This window comes from Microcaecilia unicolor, chromosome 1 (assembly GCF_901765095.1).
Source record: "Microcaecilia unicolor chromosome 1, aMicUni1.1, whole genome shotgun sequence".
Taxonomy (NCBI): domain Eukaryota; kingdom Metazoa; phylum Chordata; class Amphibia; order Gymnophiona; family Siphonopidae; genus Microcaecilia; species Microcaecilia unicolor.
Genome location: NC_044031.1, coordinates 592951981 through 592974006, shown reverse-complemented (window position 1 = coordinate 592974006; position 22026 = coordinate 592951981). Strand labels below are relative to the sequence as shown.

At 40.8% G+C, this 22026-nt stretch overlaps 1 protein-coding gene across 1 annotated transcript in view; it reads right to left on the bottom strand.

Annotated features, from left to right (window-relative positions):
- TG (thyroglobulin) overlaps positions 1 to 22026 on the bottom strand; it is a 429523-nt gene that overhangs the window by 286112 nt on the left and 121385 nt on the right. The window contains 3 exon segments of the mRNA XM_030189954.1: positions 950 to 1066; positions 14325 to 14495; positions 18412 to 18561. Coding sequence (XP_030045814.1) covers positions 950 to 1066; positions 14325 to 14495; positions 18412 to 18561 — 438 coding nt within the window.

Below are 22026 nucleotides of genomic sequence, written 5' to 3'. Positions count from 1 at the left end.
TAGAAATGCTAAGTAGTAGTAGTAGTAGTAGTAAAAGGTAAAAATTGCTTTGATATTCTGAAATGTATTTTGTTGGATTATAAGGTGTGAAAAAAATTAAGCTTCAGGTGACTTTTTTTTTTTAATTTCAGTTGATTGCAAGATAGCTGAAGTTTGAAAGCAGAGTGTCCACATCCACGTTTCACAGTTGCATAGTTAGTTAAGGTGAAAGATGACTAGAGGTCCACCAAGTCCAGCCTCAATGAGAGTGCGTGCCTAACAGCTAAGGCAAAAATACTGCATATTTGCCTGTTACCAGTGGTAATATTCTGCCTGGCCATGAATTCTGCATGGTAAATTCTATAAGTAGTGCCAAAAAATTGGCACTGAAAATTTTACATGCTGAGCGTTATTCTATAAAGGGTACGTGTCCTTTATAGAATAGTGCTCAGGGCATAAACCGCACCTAACTTTAGGCGTGGTTTGGCTGAATTCAATATTTACAAGCATAACATTTTAGAACTCCCCAAAACACCATTAGCCAAGCTGCCCCAAAATTTACATGCATTAGGATTTATGCATAGATTGTTATAGAATAAGGTCTGTACATAAATTCTAATCAAAGCCAATTAATGCCAATAACTGGTTATTGCAGCCAATTTTTCATGCTTATTGGCTTGTTAAGCAATTAAGTTGTGTGCGCAACATGGCTACATGTGCTGATTTGCATGCGCACCTTAGTCGCCGTTTATAGAATCTGGGGAATAGTGTACATGTGAGTGCTTGCTGGCTTTGGTTGATTGATCAATTTCTTATCAAGAGGCCCTCGCCAACTATACCGAGTTAGATACTCTGCTTTCAAAGCATAATCTAACCGGGGGTCTTTAGAGTTTCCAGATCTCTCCTGCAGCACAGCATTCCACTTTGGGCATCCTAAATAGTTAATAAGTTGAAATTAACACATACTCACCAGAAACACACTGCAGGAAGTCCTTTTGATCTTCTTCTGTTGTTCCAGACTGAACTCCAGGATCACCTTCACTAGCAATCAGTTTGGATTTAGGAATGATCTCAAACTTCTGTAACACTATAATAAAGAAATAATGACTGTTTTCTTTAATCTTCCACAGTCAGAGATGTGCTGATGCTTGCATCAAGAGAACCATGATCTAGTTGAAAGTAGACTGCTCACAATCTGTCAGAAAAATGTGCTTTATCTGCTGGATCTAATGCAGATAAAAAACTTCAGGTTTTAACATTCAATGTATTAAGATAACACACACACAAAAAAATGGAATTACAATGATTGAGCTAAACTGAATGTGGCTTTTATAATGCTGTTGTGCTCTGCTTCCCTCCTATAGTCTGTGTTATCTGCTCAGATACTACAGAAATTCTGTGTACGGAGAAGATGGGGCTTTCTAACATGGGAGCTTTTCTTCTTCCTGTCCTGAGGCACAACATTCTCCCTTGCTCATCTGAAGTCCTGAGTGGCTTCCAGGCCTCCATCCACCAAAAATATTCTGGGATTATCTGACCAAAGATATTTTTGCTTTAATGTGATGTCTTGAAATAGGTTTTATTTATTTATTTAGATTGATTGATTAGGATTTATTTACCGCCTTTTTGAAGGAATTCATTCAAGGCAATGTACAGTAAGAATAAATCAAACATAAGCAATAGGCAATTACAGCAGATAAAAATATTCAAATAACAATACAAAGTATGGCTTGGAGGGGCATTTTCGATCGGGGGCGACCATCTCTAAGGGCTCCCATCTCTGAGGACGGCACCGCGAAGGGGCGCAGCCAACTGTATTTTCAAAATGAGATGGCCGTCCATCTTTCATTTCGATAATACGGTTGGGGGCGCCCAAATCTCAACCTTTGGGTGAAATGCTGAGATTGTTGGCAGTAGAGATGGGCGCCCTCGGTTTTCGCCGATAATGGAAACCGAGGGCGCCCATCTCAAAAACGAACAACTCCAAGGCATTTGGTCATGGGAGTGGCCAGGATTCATAGTACACTGGTCCCCCTCACCTGCCAGGACACCAACCGGGCACCCTAGGGGGAACTGCAGTGGACTTCACAAATTGCTCCCAGGTACTTAGCTCCCTTACCTTCGGTGCTGAGCCCCCCCCAAAACCCACTCCCCACAACTATACACCACTACCATATCCCTAAGGGGTGAAGGGGGGCACCCACATGTGGGTACAGTGGGTTTCTGGTGAGTTTTGAAGGGCTCCCATTTTCCACCACAAGTGTAACAGGTAGGGGGGGGTGGGCCTGGGTCTGCCTGCCTGAGGTGTACTGCACCCACTAAAACTGCTCCAGGGACTTGCACATTGCTGTGAAGGACCGGAGTATGACATTTGAGGCTGGCATAGAGGCTGGCAAAAAAAGTTTTTAAATTTGGTTTTTTTTAGGGTGGGAGGGGGTTAGTGACCACTGGGGGAGTTAGGGGAGGTCATCCCCGATTTCCTCCGGTGGTCATCTGGGCAGTTCGGGCACTTTTTTGTGACCTGGACCTAAAAAAAAAAAAGGGACCAAATAAAGCGGACCAAATTCTCGCCAGGGACACCCTTCTTTTTTCCATTATCGGCCGAGGGCGCCCATCTCTTAAGCACGCCCTGGTACACCCCTGTCCCGCCTTCACTACCCTTCTGACATGCTCCTCGGGAACTTTGGCCATCCCGGCAACGGAAAGCAGTTGGGGACGCCCAAAATTGGCTTTCGATTATGCCGATTTGGGCGCCCCTGAGAGAAGGGGCCCATCTCCCGATTTGTGACAAAATATGGGCGCCCATCTCTTTCAAAAATAAGCTGGATAGTATACTACTTACAATGTCAACACAATAAGTAATAGAATATTTTAATTGACAGTGAAGGGTATAAGCAAAGATGGAACATATAGACAGGTAAGAGAGTAAGAAGAGTTAGAAAGTAAGGTGACTAATTTAACAAAAGGTGCACATGAGACCAATGGAAAAAAGTAGATGGTTAATTATCATCTCAGCTAGGATAGAAGTGGATAAACATGTCCTGCTGCAGTATGTGCAGCCCGTGTCACTCCTTGTGCGTGTGAGTGAGACTAACAAGTTAGTTACTTCTTCCATTAATGGCCTGGTTGAAGAGCTAAACTTTCACCTGCTTCCTGAAGTAGAGATAGTCTTGTGTTATGCATTTATTTATTTGTTACATTTGTACCCCACATTTTCCCACCTTTTTGCAGGCTCAATGTGACTTACATAGTACTGTGAGGCGTTAGCCACCTCCGGTTATGAAACAAATACAAAGTGATGTTGTGGTCGAATGAAATTCATGTGTTATAGTCACATTAGGGAATCGTAGGGAAAGAGATATATAGTGTTCACTGCAAGCTTTGGTTTCGTTGTGTTGCAGGGTTTACGCACTTAGGTTGGGTCAGTAGGATATGCCTTTTTGAACAGGTTGGTCTTTAGTGATTTCCGGAAGTTAAGGTAGTCGTATGTTGTTTTCACGGCTTTCGGTAGTGCATTCCACAGTTGCATGCTTATATAGGAGAAGCTGGATGCATAGATTGATTTGTACTTAAGTCCTTTGCAGCTAGGGTAGTGAAGATTTATGCATGTTTGTGATGATCCAATTGTGTTTCTGGTTGGTAGGTCTATGAGATCAGTCATATATCCTGGGGCTTCGCCATAGATAATTTTGTGGACCGTGGTGCAGATTTTGAAAGCAATACATTCTTTGATTGGGAGCCAATGCAGTTTCTCGAAGGGGTTTGGTGCTTTCGAATCGCAATTTTCCAAATATAAGCCTGGCTGCTGTGTTTTGAGTGGTCTGTGATTTCTTTATGAGTTGCTGTTTGCATCCCGCATTATTAACACCAAAAAAGGGAAAGCAAACCAGGTATCACGGAAAACACCAAAAAATGTTTGTTATATTCCCATTTTAGAGACAAACTGCAGGGGTTACACAATTCAAGGTAGCATAGCTTTACCAAAGGAAAATACTGCCAAATGAATCTAATTCATTTCTTTTACTGGATGACCAAAGAACTGGATAAAGGACATGCACTAGATGTAATCTACTTGGATTTCAGCCAAGCTTTTGATACATTTCCTCACAGAAGACTCTTGAATAAGCTGAGAGGGCTGAACTTAGGACCCAAAGTGGTGAACTGAATTGGAAACTGGTTGACTGCCGACATTACAACCATCTCTAGCCCTAGTGCTCAAGTTAATGGTGGCCACCTTTTTATTCTGGACAATGTGTGGCCAGTAGGTTATTTTTCATTGCTATCATACTTCCACTGTAGTGGTTGCCTTGCTGATTTTTGTTGTAGATGTTATACAATCTAATCTGAGCACAAATAACCCACGTAATCCCTGATTAGATTCAAAGCAGCCTACAGAACATTAGAAATATAAGAAAATACAATAGAACACGAGAAAGAGTATAAAATCAAAATAAATACTTTTGGAATACATAAGTTTTCAGATACTTTCTAAAGAAAGGCTTGCAAAAATTACAGTTCTGTTGACAATGGAAGGTCATTTCAGACCTGTACTGCTTGAAATACAAAGGAACATTCTTGTGTACTCTTCATATGAATACTTCTAAACACGGGGTAATTTAATAAGAAACCACCTGTAGGTATGAATATATGTATCGAAGAAGCAATAGTGATCAATTTAGATAGGCGAGTAGGGACAAGACTATGCAGAACATTAAAAACAGGTGTGAGCAGCGAGTCCCTTTAGCACTCTGAAAACACCCCAGTACCTTGGACACTGATGCAGCAGTAAAGAATGTGCTTATGCGAAACGTTGGTCATCGTTGGTCATGGAGAATTGCAAAACTGGCTGAGCTGCTTCCTAAGTTAAGTGTGACCTTTTGAGAAATGTTTTGGCTTGTTATTGATAATGAACACTGTTATGCATAAAGTATAAGAAAGGTTTTTGCCAATGATGAAGAGTAGATCATGATTTAATCAGTTTACCTCTGTAAGTTGGATAACTTGGAGCTCTTTGAGGCATTTTCCTTTCTATTTTTGCTTATTAACATCTTTACATACTGTTTTGATTTTTAGATAGTGGGGTATTTTTTTTTGGAAAAGATATTGAGTGTCACCACACCCATTTTGGATTTTGTAGTGAATATTAAAAAGAAAGCATGCCAATTTAAAATCATAAGTACGTAAGTATTGCCATACTGGGACAGACCAAAGGTCCATCAAGCCCAGCATCTTGTTTCCAACAGTGGCCAATTCAGGTCACAAATACCTGGCAAGATTCCAAAAAAGTACAAAACATTTTATTCTGCTTATCCCAGAAATAAGCAGTGGATTTTTCCCAAGTCCATTTTAATAATGGTCTATGGACTTTTCCTTTAGGAAGCTGTCCAAACCTTTTTTAAACCCTGCTAAACTAACTGCCTTTACCACATTCTCTGGCAACGAATTCCAGAGTTTAATTACACATTGAATGAAAAAAAAGTTTCTCAGATTCGTTTTAAATTTACTACTTTGTAGCTTCATTGAATTCCCCCTAGTCCTAATATTTTTGGAAAGAGTAAACAGACGCTTCATGTCTACCCTTTCCACTCCACTCATTATTTTATAGACATCTATCATATTTCCCCTCAGCTGTCTTTTCTCCAAGCTGAAGAGCCCTATCCACTTTATCCTTTCCTCATAGGGAAGTCATCCCATCCCCTTTATCATTTTTGTCGCCCTTCTCTGCACCTTTTCTAATTCCACTATATCTTTCATGAGATGCGGTGACCAGAACTGAACACAATATTCGCGGTGCGGTTGCACCATGGAACGATACAAAGGCATTATAACGTCCTTATTTATGTTTTCCATTCCTTTCCTAATAATACCTAACATTCTATTTGCTTTCTTAGCCACCGCAGCACACTGAGCAGAAGGTTTCAACGGATCATCAATGAAGACACCGAGATCCCTTTCTTGGTTGGTGACTCCTAACGTGGAACCTTGCATTACATAGCTAGGCACAGACAGGTTAATCAGTGAAGAGAAATAAGTAGTGGAGTAGCATGAGCAAACCTCACTTGTATATCAATCCAACAACTGTATTCTGTAATAGTGGAAGTTTCCCCCCAAGCCTTGGCAGATAAACTAGAATAAATGATGTTGCAATGGTCACCATGTTAGTATACTCAGCATGACTTTGTTCTTTACCTCTCAGACCTTTAATCAGGATAATGTCTTCAAATGGGTTAATTTTGTGCATACAATTACAGGAATTTCACCTCATGCAGGGCATGGTAGAAATTCTCTCTCAGATTCACTGCTAATCCTTCCCTGAACACTTAAACTCTTTCAGATAGGGCTTCCTTCTGGTTTTCATAAGGTGTAATATGCACAGGTAAATAAATCATAAGAACATAAGAATTGTCATACTGGGACAGACCAAAGGTCGATCAAGTCCAATATCCTGTTTCCAACAGTGGCTAATCCAGGTCACAAGTACCTGGCAAGATCCCAGATCAGTAAAACAGATGTGCTTAAAAATCCGTATTTAGTCAAGTAAATAGTTTGTGCATATTTGTCCTTTGGCTGATTTAAAAAATCCTGGTCAGCCAAAAAGCTCTGTATTTTACTTCAAACCTAAACCCCCTTTAAATAGTGCACTAAATATTGTCAGTTTTTACTTAATAAATACTTTCTGTTAAAATTCTGTGTATTCCTAAAGAAGCCAAACTGTGGGACAGAGTAATTATTTTAAATATAACCATAAATAAAAGAGTCTTATTTTAGAAATATAATACTACCCAAATTATATTTTCTATCCAAGCTACTTTGCCAAGCTGTCAAAAGCAGGAAATTGCTGTGCAGAAAAAACTATCAATTTTTAAAACCCTACAAAATGCATCAAAGTGAGGTAATCTACTAAAATTGGGGCGAAATTGGAGAGTTGAACTGAAGAAAACCCACACAGAGCACCATGACAAGTGCCGTGTAAATGGGCGAAAATACACTTTTAAATCAGATTTTGTGTTGTGCACAAAAGAAACCAAAGATGCTCAGAGAGTAAAAAAAAAAAAAAATTAAGCACTGTGGATAGGAACGGTTATAAAATCATAAAATAAGGGCTGGTTTTCAATAAAACACAAACTGAGCACTAAACTGAAACAACCAACAGCTGATTGGAACCAGAGATGCAGCACTGGATCAGCAGGTGCTTTTGATAAAATTGTTCTTTCTGTGAGGAAGAGGTAATCTGTTGCCAGCCAGAGCCATTCACAACAATGTCAGAATCCTCTGCCATGAGAGCTGAAATAACTTCACACAGTATTACATTTGGGCTTATATCCCACTAACACCTATTCAGTTCTAAACGGTTTACAAACATCTTAAAGGGTTGTAAAAATCTGATTATAATACATATTTCCTAAATAAGAGAGTTTAATCTTTTTTTTCGGAACATGAGGTATGATTGTGAAGGAGAGAATGTTCCAGCAATGTCTTTCCAGAGTCTGGCTGCTTGGACAGTGTGACAGAACAATGTTTTAAGCCTGTAAAACTGCCTTTATTAAATCTTGAAGTGCACTTCTCTAGTTTGTCCAGCAGGTGCATAAGTACATAAGTATTGACATACTGGGAAAGACCAAAGGTCCATCGAGCCCACCATCCTGTTTCCAACAGTGGCCAATCCAGGTCACAAATACCCGGCAAGATCCCAAAAAAGTAAAAAACATTTTATACTTGTTTTTATCTACCCCTCTCTAGACCCCCGCAGGACCCTTCCACACGGAGGTGTACAGAGGGCTTGTTCTTCTAAGATCTTTTTAACCGCCTCCCTGAATTCCAGTGACACCCCTTCCCATGGGTATCGGCGCTGGGGAGGCATCAGAAGGCGCAGTTCAAATCTAATTCCCATGACCACAGCTTTCTGTCTACTTGGATCTAAGTGAATCTTTGGCCATTTATGTTCCCACATAAAATCTATACAATATCTATAAAACTGTTTCAGTGAGAAATCTTACTTATGTGTGTGTGTTATTTTGTAAACCAGATGGAAGATAGAGAATAAATTGAAATAAAGACAGGAATAGTTTAGTACAGAAATAGTCTTTTTATTCTTACCGAAATAAGGCTTTATTCTGGTACATTCAGTGGACAGATTCTGGGTCCAACCGGCCAGAGCCCTGCTCCCTAAGATGCGTTGGGGATTCGTTCCAACGAGGGCTCTGATGCACCCTCCTTATATACAATCTGGTCCCCATACAAGTCTATGGAAAGGGACTTTTTTTTTCTAATCTTGCTTCATCTCTGAGTCACACTTGTCCGCAGATCAGGTGCCCACCTGCCCCTCCTCTCAAAGATTGCTTCATAGTGCCAGTTTCAACACTTTTAAAACCTCTTGCTTAATCCTAAGAGAGAGATCTGTGTCTTTATATCTTGTGATACTGGGAGCCATTTTACAAAGACAATCTCCATCTTAAGAACCAAACTTTTTACCATTTTTGTCATTAATTTCCTCATCTTAAGTGTTACACTCAATTTGAAAGTTGTACCAGGTTTCATTAAGACTCACCAAGCAGTCCTGCTCTTGCAGGTTCTCTGCTATAAGGCCATCAGCTGGTTTGAGCTGTGTAGCTTGGCCCATCACCATTCCAGTGGATAGGTCTCAAGCTAGAACACAGAAATAGTGGATTTTCCCCAAGTCCATCTAATAATGGTCTATGGACTTTTCCTTTAGGAAGCAGTCCAAACCTTTTTAAAACTCCACTAAGCTAACCGCCTTTACCACATTCTCTGGCAACAAATTCCAGAGTTTAATTACACGTTGAGTCTCATAAGGACCTCTTGTAATTTTTCACAATCATCTTGCGATTTAACAACTTTGAATAACTTTGTGTCATCAGCAAATTTAATTACCTCGCTAGTTACTCCCATCTCTATGTCATTTATAAATGTTAAAATGTTAAAAAGCAGCGTTCCCAGCACAGACCCCTGGGGAACCCCACTAACTACCCTTCTCCATTGAGAATACTGACCATTTAACCCTACTCTCTAAAAACGTTTAATCAGTTTTTAATCCACAACAGGACACTACCTCCAATTCCATGACTTTCCCATTTCTTCTGGAGTCTTTCATGAGGTACTTTGTCAAGCACTTTTTGAAAATCCAGATACACAATATTGACCGGCTCACCTTTATTCACATGTTTGTTCACCCATTCAAAGAAATGTAATAGATTGGTGACGCAAGATTTCACTAAATCCATGTTGGCTTTGTCTCATTAATCCATGCTTTTAAATATGCTCTGTAATTTTGATCTTTATAATAGTTGCTGCCATTTTGCCTGGCACCGATTTCAGGCTAGCCAGTCTATAATTTCACGGATCTCCTCTAGAACCAGTGTTACATTGGCCACCCTCCAATCTTCCGGAACCATGTTTGATTTTAAAGATAAATTACATATTACTAACAATAGTTTTGCAAGTTCATTTTTCAATTCTATCAGTACTCTGGGATGAATACCATCCGGTTTGGGAGATTTGCTACTCTTCAATTTGTCAAATTGCACTATTACATCCTCCAGGTTTATAGAGATTTCATTCAGTTTCTCTGACTTGTCAGCTTTGAATACCATTTCTGGCACCAGTATCTCTCAAATCTTTCTAGGTGAAGACTGAAGCAAAGAAATCATTTAATCTCTCCACTATGGCTTTGTCTTCCCTGAGTGCCCCTTTTATCCCTCGGTCATCTAGCGTCCCAACTGATTCTTTTGCCGGCTTCTTGTTTTTAATATACCTTTAAAATTTTAATTATGTGTTTTTGCCATATTTAAAACTTCTTTCAGCTTGGACCACTGCGCTTCCACTTCACCTAGGCCTACCCATGCCATCAGCTCCTTTTTCAGGTGTTCCCCCATTTTACCAAAATCAGTATGTCTGAAATCTTGTGCTTTGAGTTTTGTGCATCTATACTCCACTTTTGCTCTTATATCAAACCACATTGTTTGATGGTCACCATTGCCTAAGTGGTCACCCTCCTGGACATTGGAAACACTCAATCCAGAGTCGACCCTTCCCTCCTGGGTTCTAGTCTGAGCAAGGCACTTTGACAGACATCCACAATCTCTATACTTCTCTCCAATTCTGCCAACGGGGCATTCCAATCTACACCAGGCAAGTTGAAATCTCCCAGCAATAGCACCTCCTCTTTCATACCAAGCTTATTGATATCTTCTATCAAATCTTTGTCCAGCTTCTTCATTTGTGCTGGAGGTCTGGACAATCCATGTAGCTTCTTCCTTTCCCCAGGTTCCATGCATTTAAGCTGCTATAGTCTAGCATCTCCATGTCCCCTAACAAAAGCTCTTGTGAGGACTGCAGACATCGAAAGGGCTGATAAATCGGTATCATAGAATTCAGATAATGTACGGATTGTGCCCAGGTTATCTTAAAAATAAAAGTTAATACTTTAAATTCTATTCTCACACACATAGGCAACCAATGTAATTTGGACAAAAACAGGGTCACGTGATCAGATTTTCACCCTCCCAAGATCAGCTTAGCAGCCACATTTTGAAGGGACTACACTCTTTGCAACTGTTTGACCAGGAGACCCATCAGGCAAACACTGCAGTAACCCAAAGAAAGAATCACTGCTTGAATAACAATTCAAAAATGTTGACAACCCAGAAAATATTTTAATCTACGTAACAATTTAAGTTTAAAATAAGTCTTTTGAACCAAGATTGCAATATGAGTCTCCATAGTCAAACCTGCATCTAACCAAACCCCTAGTAGCTTTATTTCATTATTTTGTAGTGACATCAGAATCAATTGCACCACTCCCAATGATCAATCATCTTGATTAGCTTTTACCCATAAGACATTTGTCTTACTGAGGTTGATTTTCAGAGAATGATTAGATATCCAGACAAATATCTCCATAAAAACATCGTTCATCAAAGCTTTCACAGCTGATAAATCAGACACAACAGGAAAAACCAAACCTATATCATCTGTGTAAGAGAAAAAGACAATTTCTCTCCTCCGAAACAAGTAACCTAACTAGCTCACGTACAGATTAAAAAGAATAGATGAAAAAGGGGAACCTTGTGGCACTCCCTGTGTCATGTGCCATGAGTTGGATAATGAACCCTGCCAGCAGACTCGCATATGCCTCTTTTTCAAAAAGCTTTCAAATCATCTTAGCACTGTTCCTCCAATACCTATTTTCTTCAACCTGTACATGAACGAATAATGATTCACTAAATCAAAAGTGGCAGATAAGTCCTACTGTATAACCAGCACCTCTATTCATTTATCCAAGTAGCTATGCAAATTAGATAGAAGAGCCAAAAGCACCATTTCAATACTATATAAAGATCGGTGCCCAGAATGAAAATGGTCCAAAAATTCATACAGATTGAGATATTCTTGGAGTTGCATTGTCACAACCGCTTCCAGCGGAAGTGAAAGCCTGTAAGCACGGTTTGCTGCCTACACAACCCGGGAATGAGCATGGCGTTAGAGTTAGTGTAGCCACATCTCCTCTGCTGGGCTGTTTCCTGCTGCCTGCGCTCTCCTCTCCCAACCGCTGTTGTTTCTGCTGGCCGGCTCTACAACACACCAACCAGGTGCTTGCGACACACTAGTGTGTCATGTCATACTGGTTGAGAACCGCTGGTTTACAGTGAGGTTTGAAAAGAATAGACAGTTCACTATTATTATTATTTATTGCATTTGTATCCCACATCCCACATTCCCCCACCTATTTGCAGGCTCGTCCCCCCCCCCCCCCCACCGCAGAGGGAGCCTTCCAAAGGTGATGTTACAATTGAGCCCCTCGGCTGTCAGAGAAGTGCCCCTCTGTCAATCTCTTCCCAGAAAAGTGGGGCAAACCAACATTTATTTATTCAGGCAGCTTTTCCTATGAGCTCTACAGGCAAAAATACACACCCAACACCAGCTGATCACAGCTCTTCTTTTGTATAAGGCAGTCCTTCTTGCAGGTGCTGAGAATCAGTTGGGGAGGGAAGCACACCTTTCCACTCTGTCTACTACTTTGTGTGTATAAGGGCACGATAGATAGATAGATAGATAGATAGATAGATAGATAGATAGATAGATAGATAGATAGATAGATAGATAGATAGATAGATAGATAGATAGATAGATAGATAGATAGATAGATAGATAGATAGATAGGACTGCAAAGGACTCAAATACAAAACAACTTATGTATCCAGCTTCTCCTATATAAGCACGCAACTATGGAATGCACTGCCAAAGGCCGTGAAAACAACCTACGACCATCTGAGCTTCAGGAAATCACTAAAAACCTACCTGTTTAAAAAGGCATATCCTACTGACCCAACCTAAGTGCCTGAACTCTGCAACGCAGCCACACCACAACTCGTTATGGACACGTTATAACCCTTCCTCTCTTCTATCCCCTTTGCGGCCCCATTGCGTCTGAAACTCATGAACCTTATTCGACCACAACATCACCTTGTATTTGTTATCTACGGTACTATGTAAGCCATATTGAGCCTGCAAAAAAGTGGGAAAATGTGGGATACAAATATAACACAAAACAATGGGGAAAAAACAGTTTTGCTGTATTGATTGCTAGCTGGGATCTTGCCATAGCTTGGTGTTGCGGGGCGTCCTTCCCCTGATGAAGCCCCATTTGGCGAAACAGGACCGTTGGGGAGGCCCTTGTTCTAAGCCACAACAAGCTAAGTAGCTGAGTTTTGTAACAATGTTTTGCACTATGGCTGTTTCATGTATTGAATATATGCACTAACAGTGTATGAGTGAACACCTAGGGAGGAGGTTGGTAGAGGACCTATGATTAAATCATGGTGACCAGATCTATGCAATCTCATTGATTAAGATATCACCAGTCTGAGGTCCTCTTCCTTTTCCATTATTGATTCACTATCTTACAATGGATACAAGTGTAACAAATAGATAGATAGATAGATAGATAGATAGATAGATAGATAGATAGATAGATAGATAGATAGATAGATAGATAGATGAGGGAGAAATATTCATAAGCTATTAATGGGTAAATTTGTTTACCCATGCAAAAATGGATTTTGAAATTTTACCCTCATGTATGATGGCAATTTTATAAGTGGGCATCTGCCCACCTTTTAGGCACCTCATGCCACATGGTGAGAGCCTATTTTCTAACGACATCTAAGTGCCCAGATTTCATTATAGAATGTGGTATAACCCAGTATCACCATGTCTAACATTTAGGCAGCCGCAATCGCACCAGCCACAGAGCTGGTGTGTTTGCAGGTGCCCCAAATGCAGCATAGCACACGTACCTTACAGTATGAATGTCCCACCTATGCGTACACCTCCCCCCTTGCAGTTGTGTGCAATAGCACTTACACACGCCCTTATAGAATAGCACTGAGAAGCAGGAGAATCGGGTTCAATTCCCACTGCAGCTCTTTGGAACTCTGGGCAAGTCACTTAACCCTCCACTGCACCAGATACAACATAAATACCCGTATATGATATATAAACTGCTGTGATTGTACCACAGAAAGGCAGTATATCAAATCCCATTCACTTTCCCCCTTTTCTATGCACTTATGCACACAAATGGACACACACTTGTGAGCACTTATGGAATTGCCCTTCATGTGCCTAAAAGTAAACACATTGTACAATACCCACACCGAAAGGGTGGCGGAATGGGGTTAGGGTAGTGTGATATTGCAAGCAAGGGTTGAGGATAGGCCTGCATAATAACACTGCTGAACAGAGGTGTAAAAATGAAAACAAGTGCTTTATTAACAGAAACCAGAGGCCTGTTACGTCACAGGGCCAGGAATGAAAGATGAAAAGTCTCTTTAGCTCAAATAACAGAATCTCAACCTGGGCCTGCGGTTGACAGGGCCCAAAACACAGTCTGTGGCTATTGAATGTCATGCCTCAAACACAGCCTGTAAGTCCCCTCTCTCTCTCTGAGCTTCCAGGTCTGGCTCTAGCCAGACCTCAGAACAAGGCTTACAAGTTTCAAATCCAAAAGTTGGCTTACCTCAGCCAGGTCCCGGTCACTAGACATAGGTTGTGAAGACATATGCTAGGGCTTTAGTTCTTCCTTCCTGGGCCTCTTTAACCCCATTCTGGCCCTGCCTTTTATACTTCCTGGTTCTGACGCCACAATTCCCGTCTCACTTCCTTCCTGGGTGGAACTAATGGTTTTAAGGTAGTTTAGGCTATCTGAGGGACTATTTTTAAGGGTGAGGGGCAGTGTTCTGTATACCCTCTCACAGGCAGGAAGAGTAAGGTATGTGTGGTTAGTTTAAAAATGACACATAATTTGCAGGTAGAACAATACATACGCTGACATTGGAAACTGGTGAGTTTCCTATCCGTTTCAGTCCAATCCAGTCTTTCTCCTAGTCCATCCACACAGAAATACTTCTTACTGCTGCTGTCTTGCTGGGAAGGATAATACTGACCATTTTCATCACACTGCAAACCCCTGTTATTCATCTGGCACTCTGTGAGACCTGGGACAAGAAAACACAACATTAGGGTGCAAAAATGGGGAGGTTAGGTTTAGCCAAAGGAAAAAGGAGGATTCCTGTGGGGCAGGGGGAGGGGAAGCACATACAAGCCCTCAGTTTTCAAATCTTTATGCAAACTTTCCCATGTGGACCCTGCCTGCAGTTCCAGCAGTTCAAAGTCACTAGATACTCGTGTATATATGGAACTTGCAGAAGAGAATTTTCAAAGGAAAATTACCAGTAGAATTTCCCTCTGAAAATTAGCCTGAAAGTCCACAGGTCCAAAAGTACACCCACCAACCCACCCCCTTGCTGGAAATTGCGTCTCATAATACAAGTCAAAAGCTGACTCAGTTTAGTAGTTATGGTGTCAATTCACACATTTTAAGGCCACAAAACAGTCCCAGGCAGAATCTATCTGAGCAGCTTAGTGAATAAAATTACTAGCTATTCAGAACTTGAGCAAATATTGTGACAGATGCCACACAGGGGCAAACTGGGCGAAAAGGAGCATATGATGAGACGTTTTTGACCTCTCCTTTTCCATGCTGCAGCACATATCAGTGGCCTCAGTTCCCTATTTATGAGTCTCATTGTCCCTTAGTGGGCATGCAGTTGTCTTAGTAACACCCATCATCACCTATTGAAAAAGGCATGAAAACCAGAACAAACAGTTGGGCTGTGGTCTCAGCCATGGGCTGCATTTTTAGCGACTTTGGGCATTAATTATGGCCTTAAAATTATGAAAATAGTGTGATTTTACTAATTCAAGCATGCCCTCTCAGAATCTGCCATCAGTTTTGAATTTTGAGGCTTAAAAAAAAAAAATCTGCAGTTTTAGAGCACTGGGACAGTGTAGTGTCCCAAAGTATGTTAAGTGTTCTAAGTGCAGTTTCTGAGTGAGGCATTATGCCATTTTAATTTTATATTCAATTTTTCAACATTTTTATTGTGTCTTTAGGAGAGGTTTGTTGGCTAATTAAAGCATGTTGTGTTCTATGACAACACACCGGCAGCTTTTAGAGCAAATATCAGCACAGCTGAGGCAGATTCACCACAAATTGCTAATGTTTGGACTTGAGGTATGTGTGTTATGCTCTCATTAAGAAAAACGATTTTTTTATTGGCTGGAGTGATTTATTAATAGCCACAGTTCTTTAGTGAGGTATCATGCCTTTGTATATTAAGTAAATTTACTAATATGGCTTTTTACATAGGTTTGAAGTTAGTCCAGCCATGATGTATAACTCTAACATTAACAGCTCTTTAAGGGGTCCTTTTACTAAGGTGCACTGAAAAATGGCCTGCGGTAGTGTAGGTGCGGGCTTTGGGCTCGCGTAGAATCATTTTTCAGCGCACCTGTAAAAAAGGCTTTTTTAAAATTTTTGCCAAAAAAATGGACATGCGACAAAATGAAAATTGTCACGTGTCCATTTTGGGTCTGAGACCTTACTGCCAACCACTGACCTAGCGGTAAAGTCTCACATGGTAACTGGGCGGAAATGACCTACGCGTGCCAAATGCCACTTGGCGCGTATCCGATACGCGCAGCAGAAAGTAAAAATTCTTTTTCAGCCATGCCATATCGGATGCGCACCAAAAATGAAATTAACGCAAGAGCCATGCGGTAGCCATGCAGTAGCTCCATTTTGGCACACGTTGGGCGCGCGTACACGCTTACGCGGCTTACTAAAAGGGCCCCTAAGCAAGTATTAGGATAGATACGGTAGATTTATCATGCATTAATGAGTAAAGGTAGAGCTGATCTATTCTCCTTGCCTATAATCTAGCAAGGAGTTTATATATTGAAAGGGGATTGATTTAAGTGCCTTTAATAATGATTTTTATTTCTTGCTCTTTGCATTTTACCAGTGGGTTATACTTCTGCCTTAAACCTTTTAGGTATGTGCATTTTTTATTTCACCTCCTCTTACTTGTATGTATGGTTTGTGTAGTTGTTATTATGATTTGGGCTTTTAATTTTATACTCGTATATATGTGTTCTTTGGCTAAAGTTGTGATTTCTCATTTATTTTAGTAGTGATTGAGTTTTTATGATTTATACTAATATGTTTTTCTATGTATCTATCAACAGTTTTTATAGCCCCTGATGCAGCCCTTGGAAAGGGCAAAACATGGATGTGCCAGGCTTTTAATTATTAACATATTTATGCCTTTATGTTGGGAATAAATCTGGACCTTTTTGCATCACCGATCTGCTGCCCATCATGGATATTGTAGATTGCCTGCCCGTCTGTTTCTTAGGACTTACAAAACTGCACCAATCCTGAGAGCTGCATGCAAATAAATTAGTTAGTGCGCTAACAATCAATTATTGTTAACTGACTCTAATTTGGATTTGCACGTGGATCTGGTTGTGCACGATTCTATAAAGATATTTAGCCAAAAGAGGGCATGGCTATGGGAGGGAAAAGGGCAGGTCAGGTTTGTTTCAAAAAATTACCCGCAATGTTCTAGAATTTGGGGGCTCAGAGCCAGATTGTATATATGATGCTTAAAAAATCCACGCAGAAAACATTTCCACCTAAGCGTATTCTACAAGATTTTGGCATGGTATATAGAATACGCTAAGTTGATATCCGAGCACCTACAACTATGCGACTCTATTTACACCAACAAAAATGTGGTGTAAATCCCTGTTCATAGATTTATGCGGACTGGGCCATATTGTATAACAATGCACGTAAATTTGGGAACGCCCACAAAATGTCCATTTCCCTACCCATGGACAAGCACAGATCATTACAGAATACATTTAACGAGTTATGCGTGTAAATACTAAGTATTGACAATTAATGCTCATTATTGCTTGTTAAGTGCTGTTAAAAATGCTGATTGGCTTATTAAGCCAATTAAGTTGCACGCTTTGTTATGGAATACGCTTAGATTTCAGGGTGGAATACTAGGCACGATATATAGAATCCGGGGTTCAGTGTCCAGTTGCATGCCAGGATTTACACCAGGTTTCAGCTGGTGTAAATCCTTGATCCCAAAGTTGGGTGCTGGAATATGCGGTAAGCACTATTTTATAAAGAGTGCTGAGCCCACAGGGCCCTTTATAGAGTAGCACAGAGTGCGCATTTCTCCCGGTGCCTTCGTTTTTGGCATCATTTACTGAATCTTGCCCAATGTGCCTACCATTTATGCACCCGCAATTACCTCAGCCAGAGAGCTACCTTAACTGCGTGTGTCTAAGAGGCCTTTTTACTAAGCTGCAGTAAAAAGGGCCCTGTGCTAGTGGCAGGGGCCATTTTCACCCCATGCTGAGGCCCTATGTACCACAGCGGTTAAAAAGGTCAAAAAAAGACATGGTCATGCAGTAGGATTGCTCTTACCACATGGCCATCTGGGGGGAGCACTTACCGCCACCCACTGAGGTGGCGGTAAGGGCTCCCGCACTAACTCAATGGTAACCAGGTAGCGGATGGTGCTGCCTGATTACCACCAGGAAACACCCTGTTGAAATAATTTTTGAATATTTCTGCTAGTACTGGAAATGCCGCACGCTGATGGTGAAACTCCCGCCGGTGCCCATGTTGGGGCGGCGGTAGTTCCGGATTGCCCCACTTAGTAAAACGGCCCCTAAAAGCAGTAGAGGTACATGTAACTTACAGTATTATCCAAATAAGCATGAGCACCACCCCTGTGTATACCTGCACTTATGTGCTTTTTGTTGTTGTTGTTGTTCTGTTGGTTGGTGTACTCTTTATCCCTCTTTGTCTTTTGTATGTTAAACATAATACATTCATTTACCGATAGCCAATGCAATTTATCAATATGAGGAAAATGTTTCCATGACCTCGGTACATGTTTTTGAATGCCATTCTACAGGAACGATGCTAGCTCAGTGTTCTCCTTATGAATACACTTCCCCTCAAGCCCAAAACACAGTACTTACAATGAGTTTCTCTAAACGCTCCAGTAGAAATCGTAGTTTTCCCTGTGGGACATTTGATACAGGCCATGCTTCCTTTGTGATCTTGATAGGAGCCGAGAGGACATGGAGTACACTCTTCATTCTGAAAGTAACTCCCTGGTGGGCAACCAACTGTAAAAATTGGTGAAAGACAATAATTATGATTTTCTACCATTCACTCGAATCTTAACGTATTATATATATGGTGTATACAAAATAACAGAAATGACGCAATAGATAATGGCCAGCAGTTCAGTTCTAAAATAAATAGAAAAAATCTTAAGAATGCTTTCCAGTTATTCAAAACTGTGTAGTGAAAACATGACTGACCTACTCATTTCCAAAGAACTATGTAGCAGCAGCACTGACGACGATGGATTGTATATTATCCTAGAAACATATCGATCATATGGCATTATCCAGGCTGCCTATCCATACCAACTATTAAGCTCTAGTATCCCTTCCTCTCCCTTAGAGATATTCTGTGCTTGTCTCATATTTTCTTGAATTCAAATATAGTCTTCATCTATACTGAGAGGCTAATTCACTCATCCACCACCATTTCTCGTAAAGAATATTTCCTTAGATTATCCCTATCCCCTTTTCACTTTCATTTTATGCCTCCTCATTCCAAAATTGAAAGAGGCCTATCTCCTGTGTATTTATACCATGGAGGTAGCTCAATGTCTCTATCATATTTACCCTCTCCCATCTTTCTTCCATAGTATATATATAAAGATCTTTAAGTCTGAACCCATATACTTTAAGGTAAAGACCACTGCCATTTTAGTAGCCACCTTCTGGACTGATTCCATCTTGATTATATCTTTTTAAAAGTGTGTGTCTAGGATTGTACATAGCACGCTAAGAGGGGCATTTTCGAAAGGGACGTCCAAGTTTTGATGAGGACGTCCTCGCAAAACATACCGATCCAGGAATGGGGAAACCCGTATTTTCGAAACAAGATGAACGTCCATCTTTCATTTCGATAATACAGTCAGGGATGTCCAAATCCTGAAATTTGGTAGTCCCTAGATTTGGTCGTCCCTAGACTTGGTTGTTTCTGATTTTCACCGATAATCGAAACCAAGGACGTCCATGTCAGAAATGACCAAATGCAAGCCATTTGGTCATGGGATGAGACAGCATTTGTAGTGAACTGATCCCCCTGACATGCCAGGACACCAACCAGGCACCCTAGGCACTGCAGTGGACTTCATAAAATGCTCCCAGGAACATAGCTCCCTTACCTTGTGTGCTGAGCCCCCCAAAACCCACTACCCACAACTGTACACCACTAACATAGCCCTTACGAATGAAGGGGGCAGCTAGATGTGGGTACAGTGGGTTTGTGGTGGGTTTTGGAGGGCTTGCTGTTTCCTCCAGAAACGTAACAGGTAGGGGGGTATGGGCCTGGGTCCGCCTGCCTGAAGTGCACTGCACCCACTAAAACTGCTCCAGGGACCTATATACTGCTGTGATGGAGCTGAGTATGACATCTGAGGCTGGCATAGAGGCTGGCACAAAATATTTTGAAAGACATTTTTTGATGGTGGGAGGGGGTTAGTGACCACTGGGGGAGCAACGGAAGGTCATCCCTGATTCTCTCCAGTGGTTATCATTTCTAAAGCACTACTAGACGTACGCAGCGCTGTACACTTGAACATGAAGAGACAGTCCCTGCTTGACAGAGCTTACAATCTAATTAGGACGTCCAAGTGTTAGGTACGCCCAAGTCCCGCCTTTGCTATGACTCCGATACACCCCCTTGAACTTTGGCCATCCCCGCAATGGAAAGCAGTTGGGGACGTCCAAAATCGGCTTTCAATTATACCTATTTGGATGATCCTGTGAGAAGGGCGTCCATCTTCTGATTTATGTCAAAAGATGGGCGTCCTTCTCTTTTGAAAATGAGCCCATAACATGAGGTCTCACCAGAGTTTTATACAGAGGCATTATCACCTCCTTTTTCCTACTTGCCATTCCACTCCCCGTGAACCCAAACATTCTTCTGGCTTTCACCGTTGCCTTTTCTACCTGTTTGACCATATTAAGATCATCACATATGATCATCCCCAAGTCCGGTTCTTCTTGCCACTGCAGCAATCCATAGCCCCAATATTCAGGGGCTGCTACACCAACTAGAACTGTTAACTGAGGCAATTTAAGTGCTTTATCTGAATAATGCTGCTGAAAATCCATGGAGACTACTCCTGCACTATCTGGATAGCAAGGGCGGTCCAGATATGGAGCCTGGGCAGAGCTGGAGTTACCCAAAGTCTGGCAATATTCAGCACCAGTATCCAGATAGCAGAAGAGCTATTTGACTGGGTCTCTGGGTAATGACACTTATTACTGCCATTATCTGGAATCTCCCAGCGACTATCCAAATAATAGTGCTCTTTTCAAAATACAAGGACTCAGGGGCATACAATGAAGCTACTAAGTAGTAAATTTAAAACAAATCATAGAAAATATTTCTTCAATCAACGTGCAATTAAATTCTGGAATTCATTGCCAGAGAATGTGAAAAAAAACAGCTTAGCAGGGTTTAAAAAAGGTTTGGATAATTTCCTAAAAAAAAAGTCCATAAGCTAATATTAAGATGGACTTGGGAAAATCCACTGCTTATTTCTAGGATAAGCAGCATAAAATCATAAAATCTGTTTTACTCTTTTGGGATCGTGCCAGGTACGTTTCACCTGGATTGGCCACTACTGGAAACAGGATACTGGGCTCGATGGGCCATCGGTCTGTCTGTCCCAGTATAACAATGCTTAAGTTCCTAATCTTTGAGTGTAACTTGACTATGGTGTTTAAAACAAATGCTGACTGCCACAGCTAAATATCAGGAAGCATATTTAATCACTGCAGACCCAAAGTGGTGCTCCTTTCTTTAATGTAACTATCACAGGTCTCACCAGAAGGCATGCAAAATATCCAATCCTTTCATATATAGTCCATTCTCATTCCAGTACTCTAAGTACTGATTAAAAACATATCTATTTTCACTTGTATTCTCAAACTTAATTGGTGACTGCAGTTTTTATATTTTATTGTTTTGGTAATTTTTTAAAAAATATATTTTTAAATACTATTCTTTTAATTTGATGGAGTCCTTTTCCGTTTGATTTCAAATGATTGTAAACCACTCTGACATATAGTTTCAAGGGTGGTTTAGCAAGTGGATATACAATAAATAATAAACAATTTATGGAAACAAAAAAATAAAATCAGCATGTAGAGTAGTAAGTAAACTTGAAAACTTATTAGAAAATATGCTGATATGAGACAATCTACTTTAACCATAAAAGCATATCAACAGTCCATGATGTTGACCCAACTTAGGGGTCCTTTTACTAAGGTGTGCCAAAAAATTGCCTGTGCTGTTGTAGGCGCGTGTATTGGACACGCGCAGGTCCATTTTTCAGAACTCCTGCAAAAAAGGCCTTTTTGTGGGGGGCCGAAAATGGATATGCGGCAAAATAAAAATTGGCACACGTCCATTTTGGGCCTGAGACCTTAACGCCACCCATTGACTTAGCGGTAAAGTCTCACGCATTAACCAGGTGGTAATCGTCAGCACTTGTACACTGC